At 32.1% G+C, this 22055-nt stretch overlaps 2 protein-coding genes across 2 annotated transcripts; one reads left to right on the top strand and one right to left on the bottom strand.

Annotated features, from left to right (window-relative positions):
• Window positions 1–2082: 2082 nt before the first annotated feature.
• LOC114328674 (LYR motif-containing protein 2) lies at window positions 2083–7205 on the top strand. Its single transcript, XM_028277592.2, has 2 exons — window positions 2083–2419; window positions 6937–7205. Exons 1-2 carry the CDS (start codon window positions 2381–2383, stop codon window positions 7153–7155), a joined length of 258 nt encoding a protein of 85 aa, XP_028133393.1. The 5' UTR covers window positions 2083–2380; the 3' UTR covers window positions 7156–7205.
• On the bottom strand, window positions 7137–22017 carry LOC114328672 (membrane-bound transcription factor site-2 protease). Its single transcript, XM_028277590.2, has 2 exons — window positions 21647–22017; window positions 7137–15777 (listed from the first exon to the last, which is right to left on the bottom strand). The coding sequence occupies exons 1-2, from the start codon at window positions 21719–21721 to the stop codon at window positions 14386–14388; spliced, it is 1467 nt and encodes a 488-aa protein (XP_028133391.2). The 5' UTR covers window positions 21722–22017; the 3' UTR covers window positions 7137–14385.
• Between the last annotated feature and the right edge of the window lie 38 nt (window positions 22018–22055).

Raw genomic sequence — 22055 nt, 5'->3', positions numbered from 1 at the left:
ACCAGGTACTTTAACAATTGTGATCCAATCTAAGTCTTCATCACAGCACATGAAACTAATATACGTTGACACACTAATTCAGACTTTAAACTGCTTAATCGCCAGGAACAAGCAAGGAGTATCCATTTAGTATAAAACAGTTAAGTAGTATATAACAAAACAACAAAAATTTCTGAAACTAACAATTAAACATTAGATAATTAGGGTTACTTACATTTTTAACAAAATAAAGTTTCAGTTATAAAAATATATACTTTGTGTCATTAAGTAGCAATGTTTACTCTTACGTCATAATACTAATCCACAACAGGTTTTTCATCTAAATATACAACGGCTTCAACTTCAGTCATATCATGTGTTTTAGTAAAAATTTTCAAACATAACTCAGGTAACAGCACTTGAAACAAATATTGTGATCTCGTATCATCTGGATCGAAATGTTTGCTCAACAATTTCACTAAAAACCTTATCTGTTCATAACTGAACACAATCGTACTGGTATTATATGTTAAATCGTTAACAGAAAAGGTAAGCACTTTGTTTGTTTGGTTAAAGTATCTTTCATGCCGAGTGTTCTTAATCTTCTCCGAAAATATATCACTAAGAAAACTAATATTATTGTTAAAGTACACTTCCAACTCCTTATCAGTTAAATGTTTACAGTCCAGATTTGGTACCTTGCAAGGACTTTCTAATTGTTCTAATACAGGCAACTCCAAGCTATCTTCACTAATAAGATTAAAATCACTTAACTTTGATTTACAGAGTTCGAGGTCTTTTTTATCACTTAATATTTCATCCACAGTAGGTATCACAACACCATACTTCTCAAATAATGACTTTTGTTCCTTTACTTTAGCAGCTTTCGTAACTCTTTTTGTTTTTGTAAAAACTGGTAAATCAATACTATCAAATGAGTCATACCTCTTAAAGATTGTTTTTTTGTTTGCGTTTTTGGTAAGAAATTCATTTAAAGTTGATTGTTTGAGTGGACTAATTGACTTATCAGCTCTATTTTTTCTTCGGGATCGCCCTGATAAAAGTTTAAGATTACTTAGTTTATTCTCTTTAGCTTTTTCTTTCTTATGAGTAGTTTGTTTGATATTATTGGAAAATTTTGGTGGTAATTTGTTAGTTAAACTCTTATTTCGTTTGTTGTCTTTGGTAACTTGTTTCTTTAAAGTAGATTGTTCAACTGTATTGTTCCTTTTTTGTCTTTGTGGGCTTCCTGGTGAAGATTTGCTATCTTTAGTTTCTTTTTTCTTAATAGTTAATTTACAATTCGTCTGGGAAAGAGTTTTTGGTGATCTACTAGGAGAAGTTTTAGAGATTTCTATGTTTTTATTACCTGTATCTAGTAATTTCTTTGATTTTCCATTCACTGCATTTTTTGAGTTAGATGGAGAAGTATCCATTTTCTTTTTTACAGTTTCTACAGCATTCGAAGGCAGGATTCTCTTGTCGATCAACCACTTATCAAGCTTCTGATATATTTTTTGTTGACTCCCTGGTGAAGATTTACTAGCCTTAGTTTCTTTCTTCCTGCTAGGTGATTTATTTTTTCTTTGAGAAGTAGTTTTTGAAGATTTGGGGGTAGTCGTTTTGGAGATTTGTACTTTTTTATTAGTTGTGTCTGGCGATTTAGGTGACTTTTTATTCACTACAGTCTTTGAGCTAGATGGAGAAGTACTGTTTTTCTTTTTTGCAGTTTCCACATTGCTCAATGGAAGAACCCTATTTTCAATGCACCACTTATCAATCTGCTTATAGGAGATTTTTGGTTTTTCACGCAACTGGTAACGTTTAGGGCTGGAAACTTCTTTTGTTTTGGCTAAACGTTTATTTGAAGGACTCATTTTTTAAACTAGTTCACAGATTTTCACCACAGGACACTTATAAAAATTTGCTCTACAAATACCATATCTATTCAACCTTACATATCAAAACATTTATAACCTTATCTGTGTTTTAAAAAAGTTTTAAAGTATCTAAATTCTAAATTTATTTAAGGTTATAATTTTTAAATTTTAAATGCCACTCTTCGTTTTTTAATTCTTCTTCGTTTTATTACATTCGTGTCGGTTGTCGGTTTTTAATTGGCAGAAGAAGTACTTATTTATTTATTATAATAAACATAGTAATAAATAATAATTTAATATTTGTCCAACACTTTAACAATTATTTTCAGCAAATCTGATAAAAACCATGGCAAACACAAATCAGTTACCATCATCCTAAAAAGAAAAGTTAGGAATTTTAACCTAACCTATATCCAACCAAGATTATATTATTATGAATTGTTTTTATATACCAAAATATAACTATTTAAGTAATTTTAACTTTTAAACGATATATATTGCTGAAACGAGCAACTAATCCTATGTCGAAACTGCATAAACCTATTTTAAATTTGAAACAGGTAATTTTTCAGATAGTTTTCCAAATAATCTCCAAAATTTCCTTGATCTTGTAGATGAGAGTGACTTAAACTTAACTTGCTTTTGCTATACTCTGCTGCTATTAAGGCGAAGGCAAATATTACGAGTATCTTTATTCAAGGGTTTTATTTCAAGTATCTGTCAGTGAATAGGATTTCTATCTCAACCAGGTATCATAACAATACAGCAGCTAAGATAAAAAATCTTATTTTTGTGGTGTTATACCTATTTGAGGTAATAATCCATAGACCAACGTCTCACTCATGAGCCGGGAGCACACTGCACATAATGGCAATTTAAGTAACTATGGTTTATAAGAACGAAAGTTAAATAGGTACCACCTGGTAGCGAAGGGGTTAAACACACACATCTTTAATAAGGATTTTCTTCTTTAACACATTCGCGGTCATGACTGCATATGAAGTCATTTACTCCATAAGAATACATGTATAAAATGACAGCGTGTCCGCGAATGTGTTAAATGCTATCACTTGGCAAGTGGAGGTTGGATGTCAGCATCACTATCTTTGCTCTGCTACTATTTCTATTAAACTGGATTTAACCAGTCCCTTCCATTTTTCAACCATGACACTTTCTTGTTACCATACTCCTTCCTTCTCTCATCTTTCCTTATATTATCGAATATTGTATGTTTATTATTTCATATTCCTTATCCATTTCTTGCAATACTTCCATATTTGTTTTTTCTCTGTCCATGCTATTTTAAGCATCCTTCTGTAACACCACATTTAAAATGATTGTAGCTTAATTACTTATTATGTGTTTTTGCTTCAGTGTCCAGTTGTCAAACCCCTATTGTAGTATCAGAAACATATAACATATCAGAGCTCTTCTCAGTTCTAATCTAGTCTTTATTCAGGGTCCCCGTAATGGCTACTGGCGCCTGTGTGCAAAAAACGATTTTGGCGCCCCTTAAGGCATTTTGTTTCAAGTTTATTTATTCATTTCTTTGTAGGTAGGTAGGTATTTTAGTAGGTGCTTAAACCAAAGCAAAAAACTGAACTTTACAAATAATAAGTTTTAATGAATTTTTCCCAAAAAGTCCTTCATTTTTAGGATATTTCATGTAGAAACATTCGATTTGGAATTTGACGAATAAGAAAGTATTTTTCAAGAGCTTTAATTTTGGTGTTACTAGGTCTATACAGTTCATGAATATACCATTTTTTGTGTTTTTTTTTTATAATAGTATGGGAGGAAAGTATGCTAAATTTGCAATTACTCGAGCGTTATGATCACCTATTGGGCTGTGAAGGGTAAATCCTAAAACCAAAAAAGTTAAGTTAAGTTTTGCACAAAGTGGGGGATTTTCTATTTTTTAATTTAATTTTCCATTTCCAACAACCGTTTTTTCCGATTATAGCGCCATCTATCCATAATTCGAAAAAAATGTCTCGAATAAAAGTTACTTATTTTTACGTAAGGAATCCAAATCTGCAATAAAAAATGGGGCTCATATTTCAGATTTCAAAGTAACACCCCACCCCACTTCCGTAGGGAGGTGTATTTTTCAGTTTTTCGATCTGATGTTCATTTCGCTAAATATCGCTGTGTTCGTATTTAAAATTTTAAATTTACCCCCACCCCTCTCAGTGGGGATCGTGTTAAGTATCATTTTAGAGTTTAGATTAGTTTTTCGATCTGACGTTCATTTCACGAAATATTCGCTTTTTTTGTGAAACTTTGTGACTCGCCCATTTCCTTACGCCCCTCTCAAATCGTCAGATTTTTTAAATATACACTGTTTTGCATGTACTTAACTTACCTTATCTTAATCTGACGATTGTGAGTTTTTCTAAGGGTAGCTATTTTTTTCGGACCCCCCTTAACGAACTCACCTGTATTAAGAGCCAATGTAGAGGTACATGTACAGGGTACAAGTACACAGGGTTCTCCCCATGTGATAATATTCGCCCAAGTAATTGCAAAAATCCCCATTTGGGCTCCCCTACCATAAGCTACATTTTTGTTAATAATATTTTTCGATAAAATACCTACTTAGTTTTTGAGTCAATTGCGAAAATTATTCGCCTAAAAACCTGTTTTTTTTTTGTTGAAAAATAAACATTTTCACTCGCAAATAACTCGAAAAGTATTGATTTAGTAACAAAACTCTATGGAACAAAAGTGGCTCTAGTCAGATTATTCATTTCCGGATTTATTTAACTTTCACCCCCCAAGCAAAAGCATCCAACGGCACAAGTCCAAATTTGAAGTGGAGGGAACTAGAACCTAAATCCAAATTTTCATACAATTCGGCGGTGACCCTGAAAATTACACGGTATCGACGTATTTCACGTTCATTTACTGGGCTATAGGTACAATAAAAAAATAAAAAATAGCTATTAATTTTAGTAACGATATTTCCCGAGACTTTGCTGTTGCAAATTCATTAATTCCATCGCTAAAATTTATACCATCAAAAAAATTTTTTAATATTGCTAGCCCAGGCAATCTTTCTTGAAAAATTGTCCTTAAATGATTTTTGACTTTGAAAAAGATCGTTCGCCACAAGCTACAGATTAGGCAATGTCAAAAGAATTCTTCAAATGCATATGTTTGAAAGGGTGGAGGTAACATTGTTTTCAAATAAATATTGTAATATAATTATGGGGTCAGTATCATCAAGTAATGAAAATAACTTTAACGCTGTAATTTCAAAACAAATGATTGGAGTCTCTATCCTTATTTTATTATCCTCTGTCAGTCGTTCTTCAAGAACAAAACAACGTTTAAAAAGATTATCGCTGTCACTTAAAATTTAAATAGGTTTCGTTTGTATTTATACCTAATCCTATTTAATTTCTCAACTTTTGTTTTAAAATTATTTTTTTTTCAATTTTTTACCCAAGGTTTTGGCGCCCCTAATGGATGGCGCCCGTGTACTTTGCACATATGGTAGCGGGGGCCCCGTCTTTATTGCAGAGTTGTTTTCATTTTTACAGAGGCATTTCTTGCTATTTCTGTCCTGGCCCTTATTTCTGTTGTGTCATCATTATTTTCTGAAATCCAGGTTCCCAGGAATTTGTATTTTTCAACCCTTTCTATTGGTCCATCTCCCAAATGTATTTTTGTGTATATATTTGTTTTCTTCATTATTGTAGTCTTTTCTATATTAATTTTTAGTTCATACTTTTCACAGAAACTGCTTGTCTTACTTAGTACCTAATAGTTGGGGTTTGAGTCAGCAGAGCTTGCCATAATCACGGTGTCATATGCATATTTTTCGTTGTTAATACTTCTTCCATTAATTATTATTCCTTCAGTTTCAGATAGTAATGCTTCTTCAAAAATGGATTAACTATATACATTGAATAGTAATGGAGACATAATACATCCCTGCCTAACTCCTCTCCCAATATGCCATAATCACGGTGTCATATGCATATCTTTCATTGTTAGGTAATAGTTCTTCCATTAATTATTACTCCTTCAGTTTCAGACAGCAATGCTTCTTCAAAAATGAATTAACTATACAGTGATAAGCGTGCTAATAACCGGCACAAAAGATGGAAAAGCACAAAAGATGGAAAACATATTAAATTGTGAGATAAGAAATAAAACTGGTAGAGTTGTTAAATTTAGCGACAGTAACATACAAATTGACATTATATTGATTGTTTCCCACCTTTAGACGTATCAGAGGAGTATGTCAACTCCACCTTTAGACGTATCAGAGGAGTATATGTCAACTAAAACTGTCACTGTCACAGTGGCATTTCTCAAATTTGTTCGATACGTCTAAAGGTGGGAAACAATCAATATAATGTCAATCTATAAGTTACTATCGCTAAATTTAACACCTCCACTAGGTTCATCTCTTTTTATCTCACGACTTAATATGTTTTTCATCTTTTGCGTTATTTTGCCAGTTATTAGTGCGCTCATCACTGTATACATTGAATAGTAATAGAGACATAATACACATCCCTGCCTAACTCCTCTCCCAATTTCAATTTCTGAACGAGGTTTGTTGTCTATTACAATTTGTGCTCTTTGATTCCAGTAAAAGTTGGTTATTACTCTTAAGTCCCTTTTGTCTATGTTTTTGTCTTTAGGATTTGGACTGTTTTTGTGCATGTTTGCCTTTGTCAAATGCTTTTTCAAAATCAATGTAACAAATATGCACATCCACATTCATATCTATGCATATTTGAACTATCACATTGAAAGCAAATAACTCATCTGTGGTTCCTAGTCTGTTTTTGAACACTACTATCATTTATTCCTTTTTCCAGTTTTGTATTTATAAAAAAATATATGACCATGTATTATTTTCAAGAATAATTTGAGATCATTAATGATATTGTTCTGTATTCACTGCGGTCTTTAACATTTGTATTTTTATATAGCGTAAAAAGTGGAGAGTAATCATAATTTCAGTATATGTCCTGTTTTTTATATTGTGCATACCTATTGTCTAAAACAATTTTGTATATGCAGTAAATAGTGAACTAAATGTCTTTATATTTTTCAGTTTATCCTAAAGCAAGAAGTGAAAACACTATACAGAAAAATTTTCCGTACTATTAAGCAAGTACCCGACGAAATGTACAGAAAAGAACTAAAAGAATGGACCAGAACTGATTTTAGGAATAACTCACATCACACTGATGAAATAATCATTAGATCTTGCCTAACTTATGGGGAAAGGTGTTTGAAAGAACTAGAAACAAGTTTAAATTTAGCAAAATAATTTATTATACTTATTGTATATAATATATTGTAATATAATGTACAAAAATGTTTCACTCATGAATGTCTAAAATGTCAAAAACTAAACATTTTATATCTATTTTATTGCAGGGGCGTCATTTAGGCGTCCAGGGGGGGGGCATTTGCCCCCCCTGTCCATGAAAATGACTGAAATTTACAAAAAATACATCAATATTCATCATTACATCATATATAATGTATTGTATCTATAGTGCTTGCCCCCCCCCCAAACAAAATTTCAAATGACGCTCCTGTTTTATTGGTATGACTTTTTATTGTTAAATAAACAACAAGAATAAAAAACCGCTACAACGCCGTAAAAATGAGTGGCGCACACAATATTCCAGCTACAAAATAGCTGATAAGAATATTACGTGGCGCGAAAATGTATTGATAAGTAGTATCTGATGCATCCAAAGTCAAATATGATAACTCTGAAGGTATTACAGGAATTATTGAGCTTGAAAACCCGTTTTTTCCATAGAAAATAGATTTGATCACACTCATAAAGCCTACCTATAACTTACACACTGAATTTTCCCAGATATGAGGTATTAGAGGTATACACTGTTGACGCGTCTAGAGTACTCCTATAAACGCTCAGTTATTGGCACAATTCGTAAGTTGAAATTTTGAGTAATTGTCGAAAAACCAAAATTTTCAAAGTTTAGTTTTTCGGCTATACTGAGCCGTGCGTATGTCTAATCCTGACCGCTTAGGCACCATTTGGTTGGCGTATTTGCGGTTTTCCTGTTTCTCCTTGAACCGAAGATATATATCCCCAAAAAATTTGCCGTTTTGTACCTACCCAGTCCTGTAGCTGGCTTATGGGTGGTCAAAAGTCACAAACTACAGCGGTTCTGAATCGACCCTAACCCCCTCTTGAAACATGAAAAAAAGATTATCTCAGAAAATCTTTTATTAAATCCACAAGAAAATTAATTTCCTGTAGTCGGCTGTATACCATAAATCACAAACATGTTATTAAAAAATCCTTTATTATAAAAGGTATAATTATTAAAAATACCCATTCGGGCTATATCACAGAACGTTTTCGGAATGATAATTCCATCATCAGTGCTGATTACAAGGTATACATAGTTAAGCCACTAAAAATACACTGGGTGAAATGCCCGTAAACGGTGTAAAGCTATTATAATGTTACATTGTTGAAGATAATGTTACGTGATTTTTGAACTTGAACTATGATTTTACGTCATGGCAACACACTCTGTGGCACCAAATACTATTGACTGTAATACATCCAACTCCCACAGAAATCTGGAAGCACGCGAAGCACCTTGCCACTGTCGGCTTGCGGTGAAACTACGTTTTGACAACGTAAACTTTGACGTAAACATTCAAATGAATTTTATTAATTTTTGAATAACGAGCTAATTTTGCTAAATTAAATTAAAATAAAAATAGTTCAAACACTTATACAAAAACAATAATAAAGCAATTTTATAAATGTAAGGTTAGATTGCTCTGGTTATCACCGCAAGACCGCTGGAGGGCGCTATTTTTTTGCTTCCTCAAATGTAATGGGAAATGTCAAGAGTTGTATGTATTACAGTCTATAGTATTTGGTGGCACCTACTCAGCAACTATTTGGGTTGTTCTCCTCTCTCCTTAAACTAAAAATACAACAGGAATCGAAATACAACAGTCGCAAACTCTGTATTGCACCAAATACTAAGTCAGAAAGTGTTCAGAGAGAAACAGATTAACAAGTATACCAAAAAAAGGACTACTGAGGTGGTAAGGACTATTGAGTGCCTGTGGAAGGGAGCAAAATATAGTTGATCTCAATAATATAACCAGGAGCCCCAGTACACATATCTTTTCATAAAGATTATATACATATTTTTTGCTTACTATGTAGATCAGCTAAGTACCATTATACAGAAGTCACTTTTCAATACCTAGACGCGAGCTCAAGCAAGGGTACTGCCGCTTATTTGGAACTAGAGGAATTGGGATGAAAATATAAACAAAGCATCCGTTGACCTATGTATCAACGTCGGATCAAAGCTTGTCGGATGTGTTCATTTAATGAATAATTTATTTATATTAATTAATTACGTCAATAACAATATTAATTATACCAAAATATGTTATCCCAATTACATCGGCCGTTTTCATGCAACTGCACTGCCACCTACAGTCGATTGAGTTCGCGATATAAGTTATTTTCACATAATTTTGTGATGTATCCATATACTTAAAAACATTTACAAAACGTTTAATTATACACACAGCGGCAAAATTAACGGAACACCTTGAAAATGAGACATCTTAGATGTCTCGAATTTCCTAAACCTGTTGTCCGATTTGAGTGATTTTTTTAGTATGTTCAGTGTGTTCAAGCAGTGATCTTACATAGCGAAGGACTTAGTTACCATGCTATCGGCTCCTTATATTGGTAACAATCTTTTACTAATGCACGATAATGCAAGACCTCACGTTCACAAACTGTAATCGAATATTAGTGTAGGAAATAGAGGTTGAACCTCGCAAAATGGACACAAGTCCGGTTTTATTTTTTTTTTTGTTATATCAAGGGGTGCTTATTATGAAACTTTTTCTTAAAAAATTTCGTCCCGGAACCCCCATTTTCATCCCTTTAAAGGGGGTAATTTGTGGTTTTTGCAAAACGTAGCCCTTCCTGTACGTTTTGCAAAAAATTTACTTAATAGTAAAATAAAGAGTAAAAATATTTCCTACTATTTATTTCCCGACAGCATATGTCTATCACCCACCGTTTAGAACGGTGGTGCCCCAAAGTTGACAAGTTTTTAAAAAAGATGTTTAAAAAAAATTATTTTTCTCTAACTGTAATGGAAATCAAGAAAATACCCTGTGGTAATTAATCACAAATAAGTGGCTGATTTTTTGGTATAGGTTTCATTTAAGGGCAATTGTCCACTTTTTAATTACAGGGTGTTAAATTTTAAAAAGCCCCTTTTTATATATACCATCTGAACCGCTTATGCTAGCGTAAAAAATCTTTTATAGAAATATGAAGAGGACTATATTTTCTACGATTTATTTCCGACAGCATCTCTCTATCATCCACCGTTTAGCAAGGGTGGCGCCCCAAAGTTGACAAGTTTTTAAAAAAGATGTTTTTAAAAAAAATATATTTTTCCCTAACTGTAACGGAAATTAAAAAGAAATGCTGCGGAGATTATTCACAAATAGATGATTGATTTTTTGGTATAGGTTTCACTTAAGGGCAATTGCCCATTTTTTAATTACAGGGTGTTACATTTTAAAAACCCCTTTTTATACCATCTGAATCGCTTATGCTAGAGTAAAAAAACGTTCAGCGTTTACCCATGTACAAGTATTATTTACAAATTTGTATAATGCATCCCCATATTTTCCCAGGGAGCACCCAAAAAAAAAAGGAGAATTAATAAAGAAAATAATCAAAAATTTATTTTGGGCCACCATTGTGGCTTTAGGGTGCAGAGAAAGTAAAATATGCATAGATCATAATGTGTAGCAGACAGTGTGTTCTTTTATTTTCCATAAGTACGTTATCAATAAAATGAATAGGTGACGAATAAAAAAACAGAAACTGGAGCCCGCCAAAGCATTTTTGAGGTTTAAGGCGCCACTGTGCCGCAACGGTTGCTTATACGAAAAAAATGCATAGGACCTTATTTGTAGAGAAAATAGTGGTCTTTAATTCTGTATAAGTTTTGCTTAAAAAAATACATAGGTAATGAGAAAATCGTAAAAACATGCTCGCCAAGGGATAGGGGTAGTTTTTGCAGTTTATTTTCACGGATAGGGTAGTTTCCGCAGGGATGTTGCAATAACCATATATACTTATGAAAAACCCTATTGATGGAGCATATGCCCATATGGGTAAAAAAGCAAAAAAACTTTTTTTTTTCAACCACCCTTTTTATTTTTATTTTTTTGGCTACAGGGATTGCATCAAGAAATCGTTTTTGGTGTCCATGCATGGGTAATAAGAACGTGAATAAAATGATATATGAAGTATTTTAATAAAGGGCATGGTGTGTGAAGGATTCTAAGAAAATCACTTTCTATATTAATTCTCCTTTTTTTGGGGTGGTTCCGGCGAAAAATTGGGGCGCATTATACAAATTTGTAAATAGCACCAGTACATGGATAATCGCTAAAAGTTTTTTTACTCTAACATAAGCGGTTCAGATGGTATAAAAAGGGATTTTTTAAAATGTTAACCCCCTGTAATTAAAAAATGGGCGATTGCCCTTAAATGAAACGTATACCAAAAAATCAGCCACTTATTTGTGATTAATTACCACAGGGTATTTTCTTGATTTCCATTACAGTTAGAGAAATAGCTATTTGTATAACAAGGGAGGAAAGTGTAACTTTTCCTCCCGAGAATGAAGTTTACTGCCCGACGCGTAGCGGAGGGCAGTAATCATTCAAGGGAGGAAAAGGCACTTTACTCCCATGTTATACATATGGTTTTTCCACCTTCCTCAAATAACAAGTAATTTTTTCATTTTTACTTAATTTATTTATGTAACTAACCAACAAAATTTATTAGAACTAAAACAACAAGTAGGTACAATGTAACTGTCAACTGTCAAATATAAGTCAAATTATTAATGTAAACATTGTTAAATCAAAATAACAATTTACTGTTTTTTACCATTCTGCAAAATAGAGGGTGTTTTATAAATAAACGTTAAAATGTATAGATACTTCGTAATAGAAAATAGATATTATACAGGGCGTCAATAAGTTATATTTCATGAATGAAATACTATGACGTCACTTTTACTTTTCCTCCCTAGGGAGGAAAAATATTTTCCTCCCTAGGGAGGAAAAGTACAACTTTGCTCCCTACAATCAGGTCCGGAAAAGTATACTTTCGGTAGAGGTAGGTGGAAAAATAATTTTTTTAAACATCTTTTTTAAAAACTTGTCAACTTTAAGGCACCACCCCCTCTAAACGGTGGGTGATAGTGTGATAGACATATGCTGTCGGGAAATAAATAGTAGGAAATATAGTCCTCTTTATTTTACTACTAAGTAAATTTTTTGCAAAACGTACAGGAAGGGCTATGTTTCGCAAAAACCACAAATTACTCCCTTTAATGGGATGAAAGGGGGGCTTCCGGGGCGAAATTTTGTAAAAAAATGTTAGTCTCATTACGGGTAAATCTTCGGACTTTGAATTGGCAATCGTATAGTCCAGATCTTAACCCAATCGAACATTTGTGTGACATAATTGGCAGAACACTACGACAGCGTTTGCCACCTTCTAGAACCGTACAATAGATAGAAACAGTAGCTCTCGAAATTTGGAATGATATTGATCAAGACCAAATAGCATACCTCATTTGTAATATAAAAGTACATACCTCTTTTATTATCGAACATAAGTCGACGCTGTCAAGCCAAAACGGCATAAGCGACATTAACTTGATTTTTCAGGAAACACAAAAAACTGATTATTTTTATTTTTACCAATTCTGCTTATCTGCACAGTGACTTTTCAAATTATAATATATTGTGAACATTAATGTGGCTGAAAATACTGTCTGAAATAAATTAAAAACTAGAAAATGGCGCTTATGTCCAATCAAGATATAACATTGGTGAATATGCCAAACTTACCTATGGCGTTTGTGTCGATGGCATCGTTGTAAAGTTAGCCAATATGGCGCTTAAAAGAGATATATGCCATTAATGAAAAAAAAAAACGAAAATTAAAAATTGTCGTTTATGCCAACAAGAAAAATTATGAAATTACGAAGATTTTTGATATGCTTTATTTTTTATTAATCAAAAATACATTCTAAGTTAAAAACAAAACCCTAAATTCTTGGTGTTTTTGGTGCTAGGATGAAATCCTTAAATTAAATAATTCGCAAATAGAAGCGGATATCTAATAATAGCGGGTTCTAATTCATAATCACTGTCAATATTTGGTTCAACATCCGTATTGATTTGATTGCTTGTATTTTCCTTATTTTGATCATTACTTATACCGGCACCCAAACCATTATCTGCTGCTAAGTTGAAACATGATGTGAGATCGTGACTAAATATTTCTTCTTCTACTGCAACGTCTGGTGGTTCCTCAAAAATGATAATGTCATTGCTAAAAGCTTCTGCAATGTTGGCATTATAAATGTCATAAACCTCTAAGGGGAATTATTGTCAGTCAGTATAATCATTTTGTAATGATTCGGTATATGTTTTATTTTCATTTAGTAAGGCCGTTATTTTTTTACTTCTGCTATTCATCTGCAACAAAAAATGGCATAAACGCCAAAAATCGATCGCCATTTTTAGCTATATAAAATTGATTTGAATTATATGCTGTAATACAAAATGAATTGTTCATCACACTAGTACAAAGTTACAATAGAAAATTTTAAAATAAACCTTTTATTTGCGCAATATTTAAATAAGAAACCTGCATAAGAATACCATTGAGGAATGTAAATATGTGGTTTTGGCATAAACGCCTCATAATATTTAAAGAAATTCAGTGTGTTTACGCTTCAAAAATCAATACGAATTGAAAATATTGCAAAGGTAAGTAATATCATGTTACTTATCCATAAACATTGTAAAAATACGTACCTTTACTATTATGACTGGACCGAACTGTACACAATGGTAATCTTACTTGCACTGGCGATTATGTCAATCGGTGTTCACGTGCGTGACTAGGCTGGCGTTTATAAAAATTTTAAACCTCTATTACACCTATTTCACTTTGTCTGCGGTTATTCCGCGTTGACTGTCTGGTGCGGAAATTAAAATCCTATTTTTTCGTGCAGCTAACTAAAAAGTGCTCATTTTGGCGTTTATGCCGTTTTGGCTTGGCAGCGTCGAAGTGAATGAAAATCAAAATTTTAAGAAAACCTAAGGCTAGAATTGGGTTTTAATTTCAATATTTTTTATATGCTAGAATATTCCACAAGCTGTTCCGACCTTTAAGGAAAAAACACAGTATGATTGTTACACCCGGTATAAAATGACACTTACCTGTCTAGCAACAATATTATTACAACGATTTTCGTAAACAATAGGCTATAACATACTAAAAATTCACTCAAATCGGACAAGTTTAGGAAATTAGAGACATCTGATATGTCCCATTTTTAGAGTGTTCGGTTAATTTTGTGTGTTTTAATAATGTTTAGTCATTCATGGGATAAATTAATATTACTTTAATAAATCACATAAAAACGTTTCTATATAGGAACATAACACAATGAACAGCCAGAATTATTGTAAAGAAGGCTGTTATTACTGCTACTATTACTTTATACCTAATTTTTCCTAATTTTTTCCTTAGCAGCATATAGCCCAACACTTCTAATATGTAATGCCCATCCATATACATGAACGGTACTATGTTAACTATCGCTAATCCCAAAGATATGATAGTTAAATACTTTGTAAATTTAGTTATTGTGTCCGGCAATGTCGGGGTGGTAAAAATAAATTTAGGTATATACGAAGAAACTTCTACTGTCCTGTATATATCTGCAGGATGTCCTAAATATATAACCATTTTATTTTTGCATGTAAGCTTAATCAAATATGTATAATTTCCGGGTATTGGTCTGAAGCAGTAAGTATTTGATGGGCAAGAATGAGGAAAGGTAGTACAAATATGTGGAGATTCCTCAACGATTTTTCGAGCAGGCAAACAAGCATGACTTGGCAATTCTAATATTCCATCATTACTATCCAAGTACTCAAAACATATATTTTCAAACTTAGTACCATCACAACAGTCCAAATTTCCGTTTTCTGAGTGCTTCAGTGGTACGCTTTCGTCTAAATTATGTATTAAATCAGTATCGATACAAAGCGCCATCTGATGCTTTTTTATTTCTCCAAAACATTCATACCAACTGTTTTCGTCTGTTACTTTACAATCATTTATTTTAAAAACTACATCACCTACTGCTAATCCTTTAGCGCCCATAATAGGTGATTTCTTCGCAATCTCTGTAACAGATATTCCCTTATTTACATAAAAGGTACTGCTAAATAGTATTGGCAGTATTAAATAAAGAGCGAAAGCAGCCGCTGAAAGAACAACATTGTGCCAAACACCTGCACAAAGTATTTGAAGAGTTTTTTTCCTCTCTATCTTAAATAGTTTATCTGTAGCTAAATTTACGTAGGCAACAGGAAGTACGAAAAATATGCTAGCACCAACTTCCAATATGCTTACATCTTCCATCACGGCAGCTAGAGCATGGCCTAGCTCGTGGACTATACTGGCTACAATGAGAGTAGCTCCATAATATCCCAGCTCTGAAGCTGGTAAGTTTACTCCTGGTACTACTGGTTCGATCACAAATCTTGTATCCTGTTTGTCACTAGCAACAAAATTTTGGGATATGCTGTAAAATAACATAAGAACTGAGACTGGTAAGAGTATCAGGCTTAGATGGAGACCTAAGCTAAACCATATATTCCAGAAACGGGGATTACTTGTGCCCAATCTTATTAAGGTTCTGTTGAAAGCTCTGGTCTGCCAAGTGATGCTCAGAAATTTTACTTTGAATCCTGTTCCTTCCAGGAAACGTAAATATGGATAATGAGCACATGTCTAAAATCAAGTCAATATATTAAAATGTTGAATTGGTTGTAAAGTCATTTTTGATGTCTCAAATTTCCTAAATACTCTGGGCTAATTAGCAAAATTCATGGAAAAGTTATTTACCAGCAATTTTATTGCTGGAATCGAATTATAAGATCCTCCATATTAATAATATAGGTATGCAAAGTCCGCAGATAGTGTGCTACTTTTTTTATAAACAAAATGGCGCCGACAAATCGTATTTTTTTCAATTATTGCTCTATAACTCCGAAGATTTTAACTTTACAACAAAAACACTCAAATAAAATTAAATTAAATTATGCATAGAGACATGTTTTTCACGATTTGCTCCGACGAAAATTTTCCTCGGAAAATGCGGGTTTTCCTAACAAAAACTCTAATTTTCAAATAAAGTTTTAGGTAAGTAATTATTACTCAATAATTAAATAACTTAGTGACATCAAAGCTTTCTTGGTATAGATTGTAATTCCAGAAGCCGGTGAAAATTAAACGAATATTTTAGCAACAATTCAATTGTTAATTAACAATTTATGATCGCAATAATAACCAAAATAATCATGATACATTGATCAAACTTATAAAGATTATAAAGATGAGATGCTTATTTAATATTTTATCGACAAAATATAAATTTTTCTTTTTTTTTGCATAATCTTTAAATTTTGAAAAAAATAGTTATAATACGCTGGTCTAATTAGTAAAGTACAAAGAAAGGTTATTTACCAGCAATTTTATTGCTGGAATCAAATTATAAGATCCTATATATTATTAATATAGGTATGCAAAGTCCGCAGATAGTGTGCTACTTTTTTTATAAACAAAATGGCGCCGACAAAACGTATTTTTTTCAATTATTGCTCTATAACTCCGAAGATTTTAACTTTACCCCAAAAACACTCAAATAAAAATTCACCCTAATTTAATTCTACATAGAGGCATGTTTTTCCCGATTTGCTCCGACGAAAATTTTCCTCGAAAAATGTGGGTTTTCCCAACAAAATCTCGAATTTTCAAATAATTTTTTTGGGCCAGTTATTATTTAATTATAATTATATAGCTTAGTGAAATAAAAGCTTTCTTAGTATAGATTATAAATTCAGAAGCCGGTGAAAATGAAACGAATATTTTAGCAACAATTCAATTGTTAATTAACAATTTACAGTCGCAATAACAACCAAAATAATCATGAGACATTGATCAAACTTAGAAAGATTATAAAGGTGCGATGCCTATTTAATATTTTGTCGACAAAATACAAATTGTTCATTTTTTTGCATAATCTTTAAATGTTTAAAAAAAATTGTTATAAACAAATTAACATTTCTCAGAAATTGTTTATTATATTCTAATTTTAAAAAATATTTAAAATGCGTATTTCATAGGTCTTGAAAATGAATGCTTTAAAAAAATTTTCCAACCATTTGCAAAAAAGTTATGAAACAGCAAAGTAAATATACGAAAGCTCCGTTGTTTATAATTTGTTTTAATTGTTTCAAAGCTTAAAAGTGAGTCTATGGTACAATCTAATTACTCACAAAGAATGTCAAAAATTAGTGCAATGGTTATATTTTAATCAAAGATTAAAAATACTTTTTTTTGTAATTTTTAGCGCAAAAGTAGGCCTGATACAGAGTCGGAGCTAAAATGTTCACTCGAAGCGACTGACACGCAGCATACATTATTTATTAAAAGTGTACGTCGCGCGGCCGCCGGTCGTCGCTCCGAGTGAAAATTTTAGCTACAGTAGCGTATTATTCTACTTTCGCGCGTGTAAATTACAAAAAAATATATTTATAATCTTTAATTAAAATATAACCATTAAACTTATAATCGATACTTTTTTTGTAAATAATTAGCTTGTACTTTAAACTCACTTCTACGCTTTGAAAGAATTAAAAAAAAATTATAAACACCGTAGTAATCGTATGTTTACTTTGCTGTTTCATAACTGTTTTAAATGTTTTAAATGCGCATTTTAGCTATTTTTTTAAATTATAATATAATAAAAACTTTCTGAGAAACGTTAATTTGTTTATAACTATTTTTTTTAACATTTAAAGATTATGCAAAAAAATTAAAAATTTATATTTTGTCGAGAAAATGTCAAATAGGCATCTCATGTTTATAATATTTCAAAGTTTGATCAGTGTATCATAATTATTTTGGTTATTATTGCGACCGTAAATTATTAATTAACAATTGAATTGGTGCTAAAATATTCGTTCAATTTTCACCAGCTTCTGGAACTATAATCTAAACCAAGAAGGCTTTTAAGTCACCAAATTATTTAATTATTGGTAGATAATTACTTATCTAAAACTTTATTTGAAAATTAAAAATTTTGTTGGGAAAACCCGCATTTTCCAAAATTTTCGTCGGAGCAGATCGGGAAAAACACGTCTCTATGCAAAATGTAATCACGGTGAATTTTTATTTGGGTGTTTTTGTTATAAAGTTAAAATCTTCGGAGTTATTGAGCAATAATTGAAAAAAACACGATTTTCGTGCGCCATTTTGTTTATAAAAAAAGTAGCACACTATCTGAGGACTTTGCATACCTATATTATTAATATATAGGATCTTATAATTCGATTCAAGCAATAAAATTGCTGGTAAATAACTTTTCCCAAAAATGGTCTATTCTCTGATAATCAGCCCAGACTAAAACCTGTTGTCCAATTTAAGTGATTTTTTTAATATTTTTAATATCGCCCTAGTAATATTGTTGCTAGACAGGTAGGTTGTCATTGTATACCGAGTGTACCAATCAAACTGTGATTTTTTCTTAAAGTTGGCGTGACCCTGTAGTCCTGCCGCCAGGGGGTACAACAGCCTCTTTTATTCAGATGGACTTACCCAAATTTTTTTATGTATTTTGAGCCGTAGAACACGATTTTTTTGGGTAACACTTGATCTGGACGTCGATAAGATTGTTATAAACAAAGAACTTAAGGAATTACATAACAGCGATTTTTCGCAAAACAAAACATTTTTTTGTATTTTTTGGGTAATTCTAAGCAAAAATGTTCTTACAAGTTGTTTGGTAGGATACATAGTTTTCAAGATAAACGCGGTTAAACTTTCAAAAAATTGCAATTTTTGAACCCGAATAACTTTTGATTGAAAAATAAAATACCAATTCTGCTTACTGCATTGGAAAGTTCTCAAGTCAAAATCTATCGGTTTTGATTAGGCGTAACCAGGGGGTGGATGGGGGTTATAACCCCCCCCCCCCATTGGGATCTACTTTGAGCTCTATACGCTTAAGACCAATATGTGTTGTTGACAAATCAAGCCATTTTGAAGTTGTAACCCTCCCCTTAGGATCATCCTGGTTATACCTTTGATTTACATTGCTAAAAATTAATTTTTGTATTGATAAACAAAGCTTTAAACACATTATAGTGCTTGAGTGATGCTTTCAATGCATTTCTCATTTAAAATCGAACGAGTAGTCAAGCCTACAAACAGGCAATTTCTACGTAGTTGCTTAAAACGCATGCATTGGGCACAGCAAACACTATTTGTTTAGAGCTTTGTTTATTTTTAGCAATGCAAATAATCAAAACCAGTATAATTTGACTTGAACTTTCAAATGCGGTAAGCAGAATTGCTATTTAATTTTTTAATCAAAAGTTATTTGGGTTCAAAAATTGCAATTTTTCGATTTTTTGAAAGTTCAACCGCGTTTATCTCAAAAACTATGCATCCTACAAAAAAACTTGTAAGAACATTTTTTGCTTATAATGACCCATAAAATACCAAAAAATTATTTGTTTTGCAAAAAATCGCTGTTATATAATTCCTTAAGTTCTTTGTTTATAACAATCTTATCGACATCCGGATCAACTGTTCAAATCAACCCATCCGGATCAAATCCGGATCAACCCAAAAAATTTGTGTTCTACGGGTCAAAATACATAAAAAAAAAACTTGGGTATGTCCATCTGAATAAAGTAGGCCGTTGTACCCCCCCTGGCGACAGGACCACTTATAATAGCCTCATGTTTTCTTAACATTCTATTTTTGGATTAATTTGCTTATGAGTAAAAAGTTAGGTACTTTAACAACTAGCCTTGTTTTTCGTTAATACTCTCTCTCCTATTGCGCTACAGCCTAAGTCGGGCCCTGGTCTCCTCCAGCATCCGCCTCCATGATTCTCTGTCTGTGCTCCAGTTGTCCACCCTCAATATCTCTTTAGCATTTTTATTTCATTATACAGGTAATATGACCCTTATGTGTGCCAATGGTGAACATAAAATTCTTAATTGTATGTCAAAAAATGCACAATAACTACCTCTTAAAACCCACCAAATTACATTGGCATATCTCAACCGGTTTTAGAGCAATAAATAAATCGTCAGTTTGTAAGAAAAATTTCAACACCCCATATCTCGGAAACAAAGCATTTACGGACATATGTGTATAAAGCAAACTATCATTATTTTTTCATGCAGAATTGCCCCTAAAAGTTTGCCATACTTATTTAAAAACATCCTGTATTGATGAAAAACAAGGCTAGTGGTTAAAGTACCTAACTTTTTTATTATCCAACACAAGCAAATGAATCAAAAAACAGAATGTTAAGAAGACATTCGGCTAGTTCTGGATCTCGGAGGTAAACTAGACTATGTCATTTCGAGCAACTGTGTTTAGCCTGTATTTGCAACAAAGTTTAGAGCACTTAGGATGTTAATAAAAATCTGATATATCCCATAATTGGTTGAAAGATAATATGACCATATTTAATGATAATATATGAACGATTTGTATAATCCAACTAATAAAATAAGTGGATTGAAGGAACTTGTTCAAAGTAACACCATGTCGCCATAATGTAGTTTACCTCTGAAGTCGAGAGTTGGGTTTTAATTATAGTATTTAATAAATGTTCGAAGATTACACAGGGTGACGCAAACTTTTAGAAAAAATCACAGTTTGATTGGTACACCCGGTGTACAATGACAATTTACCTGTCTAGCAACAATATTATTACAGCGATATTGTTAAAGAATAAGACTATAACATATTAAAAAAATCACTTAAAAGAACAACATGTTTAGGAAATTCGAGACCAGAAAAATGACCAATTTTTAAGGTGGTTCGTTAATTTCTTGGAAAAGTGTATAGGTGAGTTCATAATTAATGAAAATAAAAGAGGGACATATTTACAATCGATTGTTGTATTACTTCGATGACTGGTATTCTCTATCTATAAGTTGCAAGGCATCAACAGGTCCCAATAACAATATCCTAAATGATGCTGTTACTAGTAATGATTTCTAAACTCTACACTATCATACCTTCTTGCTCAAATTTTGCCAATAGGGAACTCATGGAAAGGATGAACTATGCTGCATAGATTAGCAAATCTTTCATATTTGAACGTGTGAAAGGGAAAAGATCGAGAGACTATCGGAAACATCTACAAGAGTGGTAGAATTAAAAAACATCAAAGAAAAAAACCTTGGTTTGAAGAAGACTGTAAACAAGCAATAGATAAAATAATGACCTAAAAGTGCATATTATAATTATGAAATATAAAGGTACTTTACTCTTGAGGAATAATCATATTTTTGGACATACCTTGTATAGAACTGATAAAATTTGATATCTGATGATCATCTTTGGTTTAAGACCATGCCTAGAACTTTTTATGAAGAATAACTTTTTTTCCTAAAATTAATAACAGGAAAGTTTCCCATAACATTTTTGTATACACCAGTTGAATTGGAGAAAATCAAGTTATACAAAAGACTGTGCTACTACCAGACAATTAAAACAAATATTTCTAATTCAATATCTGAATGATTTTTTAAAAAATGATCAATATTTATGCACAATATGAATTACTTACCTTAAAAAAACTGTCAAAGAATAGCAATACTCCATAAATCACAGCTATAACAATAAGAGCGGTAATTATATCCATTTTTCTTTTAACATTTCATAATTTTTATAATATCCAGTTTATTTATTTTTAGTTCTCTGTTTTGCTGTTTATTATTTTGTTTAACAGAATCTTCTTTTTTTCCTTTCCGGCAAAATTTGTTGGTTAGTAAGGGTTAGCTGTCTTTTATAAAAAAGAAGTAGATAAATGGTTCTTTATGGTCTTGTCTAGACTTGTGATTCAGACATTCGTATTTAATTAAAATTGACATTTCGACAATGCATAAATTAAGCCGAGATTTAGTTGACTTCACTCCTTATGTCATTTTGTTGATTTGTTTTTATTGAACCAATAGTTTTATAGGATTGTATTGACG

The sequence above is a fragment of the Diabrotica virgifera genome, chromosome 6 (genome assembly GCF_917563875.1).
Source record: "Diabrotica virgifera virgifera chromosome 6, PGI_DIABVI_V3a".
In the NCBI taxonomy this organism is placed as follows: domain Eukaryota; kingdom Metazoa; phylum Arthropoda; class Insecta; order Coleoptera; family Chrysomelidae; genus Diabrotica; species Diabrotica virgifera.
Note: the sequence above shows the minus strand (reverse complement) of the source record. Positions and strands in the feature narration are given on the sequence as shown.